A 14718-nucleotide genomic window follows, 5' to 3' on the forward strand; every position below is an offset into this window, starting at 1 on the left:
AAAACAATCCGAGTTCTCGCCTCCTGAATGCAGGGGGAACTGAGATGGCATTTCAAGCACTTCCATGGGCTGCTCACTCTCATTTGCTGTGGTTCACCTTGGGTATTTCCAGAAGATATTCCAGAAGCAATTTTCTGGTAGATCTGGGTTTTACCTGAGATTTTTGCAGGAGAAATCATTTAAGAAACTGTGTGGTGAATGTCAAAAAAGCAAAAAACCAAATTATAAATACCTAAACAATGGGAAGAACTACTACATACATGTTCTCAATATGTAAAATACAATTTATTGTATTTAGGCTGTTCATAAGTATCAACACAATGTATTATGTTTGAAACAAACATCTTGCCAATAAATACTACCTAAACATTAATATTAATCTTTTGATCAAATGTGTACAGTGTATTGACTCAATATTGCACAGTGAGTTCTATATGACATTTCCATAGTGCATTCAGTTTGTTACAGGGATAGTTTGCCACAAATATTGCAAAGCATCAGAGTTGACTTTTCCAAGTGAAAACAGCTGACCTATTCTATTAGGGATGGAAGGCTGGTATAAATGTCAGTGTCTTAGGTTAACTGGTTATGGATTCACAGAACCTAAGGTTTTCATGGATGAGGAGACTTTGTTTCTAATATGATTTTTAGATAATTGTACAAAAATACCACTTGCAAATAGAATGAGGATGTTATCATTAAACTCCAGTGACCAGTGAGCTTGTAAACAGGTTCATTCCAGTAAGCTTGTTTTCTCTTGTTCCAATCTAAATATAAATCATATACATGCTATATTCAGAGCTGTACCTGACCACCTGCATTTCAAAGGGCAGGCTGTGCAAGCCCCCAGCATTACTCCAGCTCTTTGTTGTGCCTGTGCTCAGGTGGGACTCAGAACCTGTTGGTATGAGCAGAGCTGACACACTCTAGTCCCAATAGTTTTCAATGCATGAATGCAGATATAATCTCACAATGGTTCCATAATTAATTGTATCTCATCTTTATCTGATTAAATCTTGATTCTAGAGCATCACTTCTATGTGGGGTGGTCCTGCCAGTCCTTATGGCATTCCCATGCTACACAGAGGGCTGGGTGCTGCCAGCAATGTGGCCAGCTGTCCTGCTCTCCTGAAAACCAGTGACTCCTGGATCAGATGGAGTCATGGGCTCTGGTCAGCACAGTATCAAGCACTGGCAGGACTGTGGCTCACAGCAGATTTTCAACAGCTCACTGTTATTCACTCTCAAGTCCAACTATGACAAAACCATGTCCATGGCAGTGGGAGATGACTGTGACAGTAAGGACTGTATGATTTCACCTGTATTTGCATGAACGTACAACTGCTCTGACATTGCAAAAGGACCTTAAGATGGGCATATACTGCTTTAATATACATCTAAGCTACATGGCCTTGCCAAAGTTGTATGAACTGCTGAAAATGCAAATAAGAATCATGGTCATAGAATGACTATGACTGACTTGGAAAAGATTTGACCATCAGTATAATGGTGCTTAATGCTTAGCGTGTAGTATCCCTTAGTGCTTAGCATGTAGTATTTCTTTAAGTAAAAGAAAATTCACTCACCAAGTGATACAATTAAAAATTTCTAAGAAACTACTGGTTAAGTATTACCTCATGATTATGTAAATCATGTTTATATCCCTCCTCTTTGCTGTTTATAAGTTTGTATATATTTAGATTCTTTATATTCAGGTAACAGAGATGAAATACTTATTTCTATCTAAAAAGACAGTAGGAAAAAACAGGGATTGAAGGGATTTTTTTTCTGTACAAAAAATACACTTCTATGACAGCAGCCAGTACCTTCACAGTAGGTCCTTTGCTCCTCTACTTACCACCAAGGTTCAGTCATCCATAACACCATCATAAAGTATCAGAATTGTTTCTCTTTCCATTTTTCAACACTGAAATTCAATATGCTACTACGGAATGTTTCCAAAGCCTTTCGCTATATCCCGATAAAATCAGGACTTTTTTTTTACTTTAAAAAGGAACCAAATTCATGCAAATAAATACATAATGTGCACTGAAATACTCAATTCTATGATACAGGTGACTTTGGAGAAAAGTCCCTTTATAAATAATGAAACTAATTCTAATAAAAGAATATAGTTTCAAAAAAATTAAAACATTTCATGTTACTACAAGTTGATGTTTGCTACGTGTTCAAGCAGACTACATTTTCTACCTAGTTGTGTTAATCTGTGAGTTGAGTGTCACTCTTTTGGACTGTAGTGAATATTTGATTTTGAGGAATGGCTTCTTTATGCAGTTTTTGTAGTCCAGGGTTTCAGTCTTCATTTGATTCTGCATACGGGATCTCAGGTTACGCCCAGATCTGCAGAAAGAGAGAAAGATGAACACTCCTTTATGACCCTGACTCTCCCATCAAACCTTAAATTAACATTGGTAAACCGATCACATTAGTGGTACAGAGTATCAGCAGCAATGATATCATGTAACCCAAGAGCAAGCTCAACCTTAGCAGTTCCACCAGCACTTTGTGGGGATCTTTATTTGGCTTTGCTGTTCATCTTTTACACTGTTTCATACCCTCCTTAGTTCCCCTAGCGCAGTTTTCCTCTATCAACCCTTCCCCCTCACCCCCTTTTACTGAGCGATTGAAGAAAGCAGCACCCAGCCCATTCTCTTTTCCTGAACAATTGAAGAAAGCAGCACTTGGGGCAGTTCTCTTTTCCTGAACAATTGAAGAAAGCAGCACTTGGGGCAGTTCTCTTGTCCTGAACAATTGAAGAAAGCAGCACTTGGGGTAGTTCTCTTGTCCTGAACAATTGAAGAAAGCAGCACTCCCAGCGCTTACCCGGAGCGTGTGGTCCCAGGAGCCCGAGCAGAAGGCGGTGCCGTCGGGAGACACCCGCAGGGTGCTGACACGGTTCTCATGTCCGAACAGAATGGACACACGGGACCCCTTCAGCACATCCCACACATTGATGGTGTAATCGTTGTAGCCTGCGAACAGCAAGCGACCTGCAGAGACAATGACATTTTACACTCTTAGCGTGCCTTGACTGCAGCGGGGCCTTCTGCAGGACACCGATCCCCAGGAGCCACAGCCCACCCTGCTTCCCTTGGGACAGCTGTGTCCCCTGCCCCTGGGACAGCCCTGCCCGCTGCTGGGCTGTCCAGGCTAAATGCTGAAACACAGTTAATTACTTAAAAGCATTGTAAATTTTAGTTAAATTACATAGAATGTGTTCAGTCAATAGAGATGGGGGATGACTTCGAACTGAAGAGCACTTTAACAGCTATTGCAAGGTAATGATGCTCAACTCAGACCTTACACAGAAGTTGAGTACAAATGCTTGAATGATTAACAATTTGGTAAGTGATTCACTGCCAACAGAACGAGCTGTGGTGCATGTGATCATGACAGAGAGGTTTGCCTCAGTTCCAGGAGGAGGGCAGTGCACCACCCACTCACCCCCAGCCAGGGTGACTGCTGGGGAGCTCTGATTTGTGCTGGGACAGGAGAGACAAGACTCTCAGGACCTGTAGTGAAAAGTGGTAATCTCTCTCTCTTCATACCCCTCTAATACAATTTTACTATTAATCATTTTTTATCCTTTTAAAAACGATTTATGTAACTGCACTTAATAGTTAGCTACATTTCATGTTGCCTTTGAAATGTTTTTCATTATTATTGTGAAACTCTAGCCCAGCTGTAGTTAATGGCAAAATATTTCCTGCCTTCAGTAGGGCCAGGAAAATACTTTTCATCACTACAACGAAGCAATAGCCAGCTAGGTTATTTAAAGAGTAATTATTTTTACAGAGGCAAAAGAAAGCTTCCATGCATTTGGTACTTATTACTTTTGATAACTTTTAAGAATGAATATTTTATCAAATTAAACTGAAAAATTCTACAGTTCCCCTCAAATCTCAACACTAAGATAACCTCCAAAGTTCAAATCTCACCACTGAGAGAGAAGTCCACACTGGATGCTCCAAAAATGATGCTCTCTTTGGAATAAATTGCTACTTCTCTGTCTGCACGAAGGTCATATAAACGACACTAGGATTAAAACAAACCAACACACATGCCTCAGTAAATACTGGAAGCACTGGCTACAATATTTGGAAAAAATGGGAGTGGGAAGTGCAGCCTAACAGACATCACAGGAAGCGGCTGCTTGGCTTCTTTCCTTCTGCTTCTTTCTGCTTCCTCCTTTCCTTCTGCTTCTGGCTGCCGTAACTGGGATCCTCTAACAGGGATCTAAGCAACACAAGGCTGTTTTGTATACACTGCAGGAAGAACTTTCTTTTTCAAGCCACTTCTCTAAGCCTCATGCCTGTCCCAGAAAGATATGAGTGGTGGGCCATGGTACCCACTGGAGTCCCCACACCCTCCTGCTTCCCCCTCTGTGGTTGATCAGGGCATCCTGCTGCTGGGGAGGTGCATGTGGACACAGTCTCTTAAACAACAGTTTAGCCACAGTCTGGGAGATGGGATCAAGTGTCTAATCACTGCTGAGGTCACAGACCATGTGGCACAGGTGGTAGTGCTGGCTCTTGAGTAAAGCCAGGAGAGCAAACAGTCCCTGCCCTTCTGGGAGGCCCCTCTGTTTGAAAAACCTATGTGAAAATAATGCAAGTGAAATAATACATTTTAATGCACATCTCTGGTTTTCATTTCTCATGGAAAATTCCAAATCACCTCTAATAACCTATACTTCCTGTTTTTATGATTTGCCAGCAAAGTTTGGCTTGACATGGAAATCATGTATCAGGCTTCACTGCCAGACTTCAGACTTCACTGCCATGTAGAAAGGCAGTCTGTAAGCCCTGAAATCAAAATGCACTTTTGAAACTATATGAACTGAAACCCCTCCTCAATAAGTTAAGCTTAAGCAAACACTGGCCAGATGGGATTGCTAATATTAAGACTTTACTATTGAAAAATGGCTGGTATTCAAGTCTGCACATAAAGAAGGGGCTGTTTGATCTGCAGGGCAGTGGGAGCTGCCAGGTATGTGCAGTCCAGGACTCCCAGTGCTCCACACAGATGAATAATTTCATCAGACTGTCCTGACAGGGAGCTGGGGTCACTGCAGATGACAATACTGTCATCTGAGCACGCTTTTATGGATTACTTCCAGTCGGGATTATCTGTTCCTCAGAATCCTCAAGTATATAAATCAGGTCAAGGATACCACTCTGTAACACTGCAAAAACAAACCCCTTCATTTAAAGAATGAGGTAGCTGGAAACTGCCAAAACCTCTGTCAAAAGTACAGAGGTGGAATTTCCCATTCTTCTGCTTGAGTCAGGGGTGTCAAGAATGGTTAAAAAAGAAAAAATCAAATAAATTAATAAGAACCAGTGATACAGGGCGTTAAAAGAGAATGCTTTCACTGGAATTTAATGATGGATAATTTCTCTGCATCACTCCCTCAGCATCTCAAGAGCTCACAGTTTGCATCCAAGTGTGCAGAGAGCCACTTGGCTCACCACAGGGCGAGAGGTATTAACTTCTAATCGCAGTTTTTGAAACATAAAATCAGGGTCGCTCTCTCCAAAGAGCCTTGGAATGTCTCCTCATCCAATGAAGACAAAAGGAATGTTAGCTAGCATTGAGTGGACTCAAAACACGCTCTGAGGGCAGAGTACTTTAGATAAAGTCTTAGCTCCCAGGTGACTCAGTGTGATGTTTAAATAAACAGAATAAATGAGGTGCCAGGTGCCTCCCCATCATCTGCTCTCATGCTACATTTAACTGCCAGCTCAGGCCCTGCAGGGCTGTGGTGGGGCAGAGCCTGGTCCCCTATGGGACACACCAGCTGCAGGGAGGGCCATCAGCCCTGAGCATCACTCAGGGGCACAGGCCACCAGGAGGTAAATGGCATTTTGTATACATTGTGCTGATCAAATTTACCTGTCAATGCATTCTGAGCCCCTCCTAGCAGATTGCTCAGAGATAAGTGAGATCCATTGAGGGCTGATGTGTGATCTAGGATGACCTGGATGCAGCGACTCACTGCAGTGCTGTGGCCAAGGCCACCCTGCGGCTGCAGAGGCCAGCTACCCACATCTGCCCTGCTCTGCCCTGAGCCCATGGCCCCTCTGCTTTCTGGGACATGCTGACACAAGCTGCAGCATTTCAGCTGGTTCCTCCCATGCTGTGACCAAGAGCTATGTGAAGTCAAGTATCTTCCAGTAAGACAACTAATTTTAGTCATGAAACTTCAGACACAGAGAATCTGAAATGAGTATTTGGACAGTATGTCTTGTAGAGAAGTTTGCAGAAGTGACATACAGTGTTATGTGATTTTCCCTAGAACATTATATATGGTATTTAATATCTTACCTTACAGGGTTATTTTTTCTGCAAATTTGGTGTCACAGGCCCAGTTTAGTCACTAAAAGCCCTCTGTGGATGTGACCTAGTCGTTTAGGAAAATCTTACTTGGAAAGCAACAGAATTTTCCTAAATTAGGTTGCTGAATTAACATACCGTGGCATCGTCTGAACCAGAGGCAAAAGCATCTCCACTTGGATAATATCTGTGCACAAGTGAAAGAAGACCAGAACACATTACATTACTTGGATGAGGTCAGACTTCAGAAATAGAATCAGCACATTGCTTAACACTGCAAACGTGTCCTCTCCCAGAAACACACTGACCTGACACTGTTGATATCTGAATCGTGGGTTTCAAATGACTGCACACACTGTCCAGACCGCATGTCCCAAACCATGGCTTTCTTGTCACATCCCTAGTAAGAGAGAAAAAATCATTGCAGTTGTGCAAATGGTGACATTCACCCCTCATGTGGCTGATATTCATCATCAAGCCCACTAAATTCAGAGGCTCTGAACACCACAGCTCTGAGAGGATTCACCCAGCTGAGCAGCCCCAGAACCAGCTGCAGTGGTACCCTCAGCTGGGCAGTTGCAGGTGGGAGCAGAGTTCCTCAGGAAGGCTGGAGCTGCCCTGCACTCACAGCCCTGCTCTGCTCCTGCTGCTGCCCTACCTCTGTCTGCAGCCCCACCACAGCACAGAGATGCACAACTGACCTGTTCTCTGATCACTTAACCAATAGAAAATACCAGCATCCAGCATTTAAAGTTTTATAACTACTTCTTTTCATACACTGAAAGAGAAAATTAAATCAGTGCATCCAGAGGGTTTCTAGCCCAGCCTCCTACCAGGGTTATCCCCTGTCAGAGCTCTGCACCCACATGCTTGATGGTGTGGTTGGGATGAGAAAAACAGCATAGCAGCACTTCATCTCACCCTCAAGCCAAAACCTGTCCTTCCAAGCTGTGCTTTGAAAGGATCATTTAACACTCAGTGCTCAGCACCCTGAATTCCTTGGGCAAGGGGCTTGGCCCATGTAGTCTACACTGTCCTTGGGGCAAGAACCATCTCATACCCGAAGGGCCACGCTCTCAGCTGCCATGTCTCACTCCTGTCACAGTTGTAGTGACAGGAAAAAGAACATGGACTTTGCTTTGAAGAGTGATGGGAGATTTTAATAAACTTGCCCCTGCTGAGGAGCAGGCAGGCTGAGCTCCAGGGGCTCAGCCTCTCTGAGGCTGTGTGGGAAGAGCAGGGCAGGCCAGGTGGCTGCTGCTTCTGCTGAGCCAGAGCACCCTGCTCACCAGACCATGCCACACATTATTTATTTTAATCAAATATGATAACTAATTAAATTAAACAGTTTCCTCACAATTCACATATTTGTCTCTCTCTTTTTAAAAATTCTGTTGTTATAATGAAATCCTAGTGTTTTTAGTAAAGATGCCATTATTTAAAAGATGTAATGCTCCTTGGCACCAGCTTGTGGTTTCTGCACCAGGGAAACCAAACAGGATAAAGCATATTTTGGACCCAGCATATTTCCCTCTCATGCCACACCACAGCCCAAGCCCAGCCCTTCATATTACTTCCATGTGCACTGTTCTTACTGACCCCTCTGGGAGTTTAGGAGCAAGACCAATCTGACAAGTTGGTGCTTTGACTCCTAAGGTTTTGAAGGAGAAACCAGCCACCACCTGTGGAGAGAGTGATACCCAACTCAGCTGAGGAGCCTTGCTCAGAGGGCACGGAGCACAACAGCCCTGAGCTTACTCAGGAGGGCTGGAATTTTCAGTTCAGTCGTTAAATGTAACAGCACCAGCCCACATGCTGATACACTGACATTGCTTATTCCAGCTCAGGGTTACTGTACCACAGAGACCCAGTATGCAGGAATCTCTCCATGCCACCATACCTTCCTGCTGTTCTGCCTGTACCTGCACTGACACGATGTCAGACAGGTCTTCACTGCAGTGGTGTTTTGCATGTGATGAATTAAGTGAATGACTCTAAGCACAGACATGCCCAAGCTGCTCCATCAACACAAGCATGACATATTCCCCTAGCAGTAGCAGAGCTGCTTGTGATTCCTTGCCCTATAATAAGCTGAGCTGTTCCCAGGGAGAACGAACCTATCCTTTCTGGGAAGCAAGCCTGGTGACAGGAAAACCCGAGAGAAGTAATGCACTTGGATGGAATTAGCTTTCAGTCACGCTTCAGAGCAGCTGTGCTACCAGCAGGCAAGCTGGGCCAGCGTGCTGGACTCTGCTCCTGATGTGCCAGCCAGATTTGATCAAAAGAGCCATAACAGAAGAGGTCCAGGTATATTGTGTGAGGATAAGACCACAACTCCAAGCACCCCTAACCCATGGTTGGCACCCTCTGGGACAAGGGCCATGTCCATCATCAAATACAGGATCAACCAGTGCTGGTGGGGCTCAGAAACCAGCAAAGTTATTGGTACCTTCAGCAGAGTTACTGGTAGCAACTGGCCTCTCAGCTCCTGCCAGCTCTCATCTGCACACTCACTTTCTAATGTGGGAAAGACTAAGATTACCTTGAAAAGGTGTTGAGCCCCATCCCACCCACCTTTATGCCTGGCCTGCCTCACTACCAGGCTGTGTGCCAATGGCTCAGCTGCCTGGGAACAGTGATCCCTCAGCAGCAGGACATGATTTGGAAGATGCCCTGGGTACTTTCCCTGACCAGTCCAGTCCTGCAGCCCCAGTGAGGTTTGTGTGCTCCCCTGCACCAGGACAGGGAGCAGAGTGTTCAACTCATGAAGGAGCTTTAAATGCCTCTGGTACCACTGGAGGCACAGAGGACCCAGCAACAGCTGAAGATGTGGCCACACCTCATCTCCCTGCTCCAGCTTGCACGAGGGGTTAGCCAGTGTCCAAGCTGCCCCTTGACTCTGGGGACACAGTGGCACACACGTTATTGCAACCCTACTTGGATGCCCTGAGCACAACCTGATGCCTGTCACACCCCATCTGACCCTAGAGATCTGGGCACAGGGAAGGAGCAAAGCTTGGGAGGTCCCCTGCTGTACCAGGCTCCCACCCACAGGGACTCACACCTCCACTGTGGTAGGAGCCCCATCTCTAACTCTGAGCCTTCCCCTTCCCAGCAGAGGCGTTGTTTTGATCTCCAGCTGGATTGCTTTGATGTGGGGTGGAACTTGCTAAGTAAGCAGAACTGCAGTCAGACTGGCTGGGTGGGTTTGACCCCACAGTCAGGGGTTTAATTTGCTCCAGCTTGGAAAATGTGCTTGCAATGAATGGATTGCACTGGGGCATCCAACATACACTCCAGCACTCCCTCAATAACACCGTGAACCTCCTACTTTGCTGCCTTTTCACTTCCATATTCCTTAGTTTTGTATTATGAGAGGAAGCTCCTGCTCACCCCAGAGACAAATGTATTTCCCGTTTCAGAAGGGGCCAGGTCCAGGCACAGGACATCGGCTCCATGACCATGGAAACTCTGTAGAAGTTGCCCACTCTCAACATCCCATAGAGCACAAGTTCCATCTCCACTTGCTGTCAGGATCTATAGGATGTGGGAAGAAGAGTCACAACACAAGAATCAGCAGATGACCTTCAGGTCACAAAGAAACAACTGACATCTGACACAAACATCAAAGGACAGCTTTAATTTAATGAATTATTAGGCAATAAATCAAAGCCCTAAGCCAATGTACAGCTAAGTACAGCTTATGGTTTTTATTTTTAAGGAAGAAAGGTAGAGTGAAAAAGAGAGCTGTATGGACACCACTATCCCTACACAATGTTTCAGTAACGGTCCCTTTTGTTTGGTGGGGTTTGCACAACTGACAGCAGTAAGGATCTGCTGGCACTTTCATATTCTCCAAAAAGGAGTCAGAACAATACAATGGTATTCCTGTCTGCCCCTGTATTTCACTCTATCCATATTTGGTTGCTGAATTCAGCTCAGGTAAATGGAAGAACTCTTGGAGTTATGTATACCTGTTTAACTCTCCATTTTTTTTCCTTTCTGCTTGAAATAGTCAGGTTAAACCAAATTAATTTGGCTTAAGACATGGATTTTCTGAAAGGGAAGTAAGCCTGTCTAGACAGTTGTTTGATAAGTCCATCAGCTCTCACTTGTCCTAAACCATTTGTGTGTGAAAGGGCTTGAACATACACTGCCCAAACACAGCTCACAGCTTCCCATCTGCTACAGTACTTGTAGAAAGCACATGTGATCAGAGCTTGTTATTGTGGCTAAATCCTGATGATGCTCAATTGTTCAAAATTTCCCCTTGGCACCCGAAACTGTTATGCAATCACAAATTCTGTAGGTTGAAAGAGTCCCTGTTCACTGGTGTGGAAGGAAGCAAGGGTGAACGTAGGAGGGCTCTCAGTTTTGTACACAGGTTTTTCTCATAGTTGGTAAGGAAACTCAAGTGATCCCAGTGGGTAGTTACAAGTTAAAAACAAAATTCTCTTCAAGAAGAAAATGATCACACAGTCACGAAACCATTCACAGAGCTGCATAAAGGTTAAACACTGAACATGTTTGACAGATGCTCCAAAAATTCTTCCCGTAAACAGAGGTCTGCAAAGCTGCAGAACAGACTGTTCCAAATCCTGCAGCAGAGATGCTAATGCTCTCAGATGATAATAGCAGAAGAAAGTCCTGAATTGTCTTCCCAGCCAGTTTTGAGCCTAGATGAACTCCCCTGTTCTGGGGAATGTTTGTACTTGGCTGAGGAATGAAGACTTTCAGCTCTGAGGATTTGCTCTGTCACACTGTGGAAGGGAATATGAAGGGAATAGGAGAGGCTAAAGGTGTAAGGGAAGGGTCTGTTGGCAACCCAGAGCTCCAGCTAATGCTTAAAGAGAAATTATATGGAGTCAACTTCAGGGTTGCTCCTCAGCCCTGCCACACTTGGGAGCATGGCTGCCTGCCCTATGCAAAACACTTGAGATCCCAATTAACTGCTGCTATTAATACACATGGAGCATTGTCACGTGGGGAGCATTATCACACCACAGAGCTGCAGATACCTAATTTAGGAAGTGAGGCTCCCTGGGTCTCTGCTCACTGGGGCAGGGGAGGCTCTCTCAAGCAAGACTGGACTGGGGCACTGGGAGCAAGGTGTGTGGGTCATCCAGCCCTGCAGCTCGGGGTCCATGTGGGAACATGATGAGCAGCAAGGGTGGGACCCTTTTTGAGCACCCACAGCCTGGCAATGACTCACAATGAGCCACCCCCAGATCTCCTCTCTTTGCACTGCACTGCCCAAAGCCTATGAGCACACTAAGCCCTTAACTCCTACCCTGTCTTCCATGCCTCTGTGGGCAGAGTGCTGCAGTTTAAGAGAGCAGTCAGGGCAGAGCTGCAGCCCTGGCAGCACCTAGCAGTGGGAGCTGTGGGGACACCTCCACCTCGTGCTGGAGCTGCTCCAGGATAGCACCACATCCCTCCTGATGCAAACTGGGAGAGCAGAGCTGCTCTGCACACAGCTGGCAAAGCTCCTGCACAATGTACTTGTTGCACTGTGCACCCTCAGAGTTACTGAATAGTTTTAATTCTCAAGTTTTAATTCTGATGCCTTTATGTAAATGAAAAAAAGATAAGAAATCTGGGATTCTCTAGGATCTGCTACATAAGTGCCCTAAGAGAAGCTTGGCCAACCTGTTGCTTGTATTTGTTTGAATAATAACATGCAGTGCCATATATGATCACTTATAAGCCTAGCAACCACAAGAAAACTTCTTTTTAAAGACTTCAGAGAAATTTCTGACTTGCTAAATATCCTTAATCCACTGTGACTTAACAATAGTAATATATGACCTTCAATATCAATGCAGTTTGCTGTATTTAATATGGAAAAAAAAACCCCAAGTTTTCTTTCTTTTTTATAATGAAAAAAAATTGCCATTTTTCCTGTCACAGGATTTAATCTCAAAGCATTTAGGTATAGACAAGAAAAGAGAAAACTGGGTTTATATCTCATCAAAAACATTCCACTTAATGTAGACTCTAATTCCACAGAGCTCCTGCACAGGAAGGTCAGGGCTAAGCAAGCCTGAGTGCTGGGTACCTCCACCACTTGTTTCCATGGCAATGGACTTAAATTAGCACCTCGGAGTCATTACAGAAACCAGAGAGTGACAAACAACAACATACTCTGGGCTTCACATGTCCTGAAATAGAAGCAACAAGAGCTGATATTTCCTTCAGAAGAGCTCCAAATATCTGGAAGAAGGGGACACGGTATTCCCTTTCCAGCAGATCTATTGACATTGAGAGCTATAAAAATGCTCCATTCTGCCACTTATTTTGCTGCAGAGCTGCACTGAGAAGAGCTTTAATTAAATTCAGAAACCAGAGAGGACAAGGGGATTATCCTGGCTCCTTTCATCATCTTCTGTGTTCCTAGAGAAAGAGATCTTTGAGATATTGAATAGAGAGGAAGGCTGGCTTGGTCTCAGATCTGCATTCAGTTCCTGGCTTTGCCATCACCTCCCTTTGTGGGCCTCTGTGCTCCACCCCACTGCCTGTGAGATGGGAACAGCATCATTCCTTTCCCCCGAGGGAGCACAGCACTGCATGTAGAAACAGCAGGTATGGCCCTGTGGGGCCATGCTCAAGCTCAATTGCATCACTTGGTACAAATAAAAAATACTTTGAATGAAAGCAAAAGCAAATGTTGCCGGATGTCCGGGACAGAGCAGGCAAACAATACAGTCACCATCAGCTGGCACAGCACCCAACCCAGTCCTGGCTGAACCAGGTTTTAACTATTTGCAGTAGTCTGTGCTCCTAAAAACACAAACTGGGGAGCAGAGAACAAACAGGTACCAGCAAGCTCCCTCTGCAGAAGCCACAGGTCTTTGTAGGGACAGCCTGGCCACAGGCTGTGACAAGCATTTCCTTACAGCAGCTTTTGCAGCACCTTCACTGCCCCCTGTGAGGATGTTCCAGCAGCCCCTGCAGAGGCAGGACATGGCCCTGGGTGCCCCAGGAGCAAGGAAGGACACATGCACTTCACCTGAGTGCAGCTCATGTTAGGTGATGGTGAGCATAGGGAACGCATTTACCTGCATGTCTGAGTTAGTGAAGCTGCAGGCAGACAAGTAGTTCGTGTGCATTGCAACAGATTTCTTCTTTGCAGCCATATTTTCATTTTTTTCAAATGTCAGAGGGTACACAGAACACTTGTTGTCCAGGCCACTGAAGAGAGTAATAATAGCAGTAACAGAGAGAGGAAAACTGGTTAAAACTGCAACGACAAAAGGCAAGTGGTGATAAGAAGGACACCACCTGTCAGTGCAGTGCTGCCAAACCCTTACAAGCACCGACTTCCCTGTATTGTGCTGTGTGGGATCTCCCTGTGCAGGGAAGCCCCAGCTGCCTCACCAGCCTGGCTGCTTTACAGAACTTGAACAGCTGCGCCTCAGGATTTTTCACCCTTATCGAGTTTATAAATGGCACTGAATGAAACCTCACGAAAGTATAAGCTGGGAGGTGACAGCAGCCACCTCAGGGTTAATGTTTCACATGCAGCCAAACTGCCATTTTTCTGATGACATCTATCATGGCAAAGATCAGTATTTCAGCATCATTATAAACCTACCTTAACAAATGTGACCTAGCTCCTATAGAAGAGGCAGCACCACCAGTAGTGGGTGTGAAGGCAAAACTTATAGAACAGTTTGGAAAAAAGGCAACAGAAGCACTGACCCCTGTAGCTGCTGCCCCTCCTGAACAGCTGTACCAGTTAAGCTGTGTCAGACCCAGGAATCATTTCTTATATCTGCCCCTTTCCTAGAGCTGTGGTAGATCAGTCCTGCCCTGGTCCCTGGGATCCTGGCACAACACCAGTTGCTGGTTCTGTGCCTTACATTATGTGCGTGGCACTTAACTGACAGCACAACAGAAATACAGAATTAGGTGCAATGTATACATGCACTCCCTGTCTCTGCTGCAAGTGTAAAGACAGAGCTTGCTTGCCATTCTTTGGGTTCTAGTCAAAAACAGTTTCCAGACTCCTTTCCACACACAGAGTCTGCTTCTCTGTCTCAGTCTGCTGCATTCTAGATCTGCAAGCTGCACACTGAAGTCTCCCTTTGTTCCTTTCTCTTGCCCCAAGCTTGCTTTGTCTGATCCACCCAGTTCCTTCTTACAAGATGTTTTGCCAACATTTCATCTCTTTGTTTTTTCCCCTATATAAACTTATTTTTTTCAAACCCGAGCCCTCAGAAAACCACAAGATTATCAAGGATGGGGTTACTTCTCCCCATCCCATCTTAGCAAGATCTATTCACATACTGGTAATCATTAATGAACCTCTATGTCATAAAAAAATGAGTGCAAAGTAAGAACACAATCAAAACCTCTTTC

At 44.9% G+C, this 14718-nt stretch overlaps 1 protein-coding gene across 1 annotated transcript in view; it reads right to left on the reverse strand.

The window, feature by feature from the left end:
- Positions 1–257: 257 nt before the first annotated feature.
- Positions 258–14718, reverse strand: part of GNB5 (G protein subunit beta 5) — a 26434-nt gene continuing 11973 nt past the window's right edge. The window contains exons 7-13 of the mRNA XM_031055869.1: positions 13416–13548; positions 9751–9894; positions 6666–6757; positions 6496–6544; positions 3960–4056; positions 2845–3011; positions 258–2361 (exon numbers count right to left, since the gene is read on the reverse strand). Of these exons, the coding sequence (XP_030911729.1) occupies positions 2350–2361; positions 2845–3011; positions 3960–4056; positions 6496–6544; positions 6666–6757; positions 9751–9894; positions 13416–13548 (694 nt within the window). The 3' untranslated portion in view covers positions 258–2349. The remainder of the gene's footprint in view (positions 2362–2844; positions 3012–3959; positions 4057–6495; positions 6545–6665; positions 6758–9750; positions 9895–13415; positions 13549–14718) is intronic.

Source organism: Geospiza fortis, unplaced genomic scaffold, assembly GCF_000277835.1.
Source record: "Geospiza fortis unplaced genomic scaffold, GeoFor_1.0 scaffold171, whole genome shotgun sequence".
In the NCBI taxonomy this organism is placed as follows: Eukaryota; Metazoa; Chordata; class Aves; order Passeriformes; family Thraupidae; genus Geospiza; species Geospiza fortis.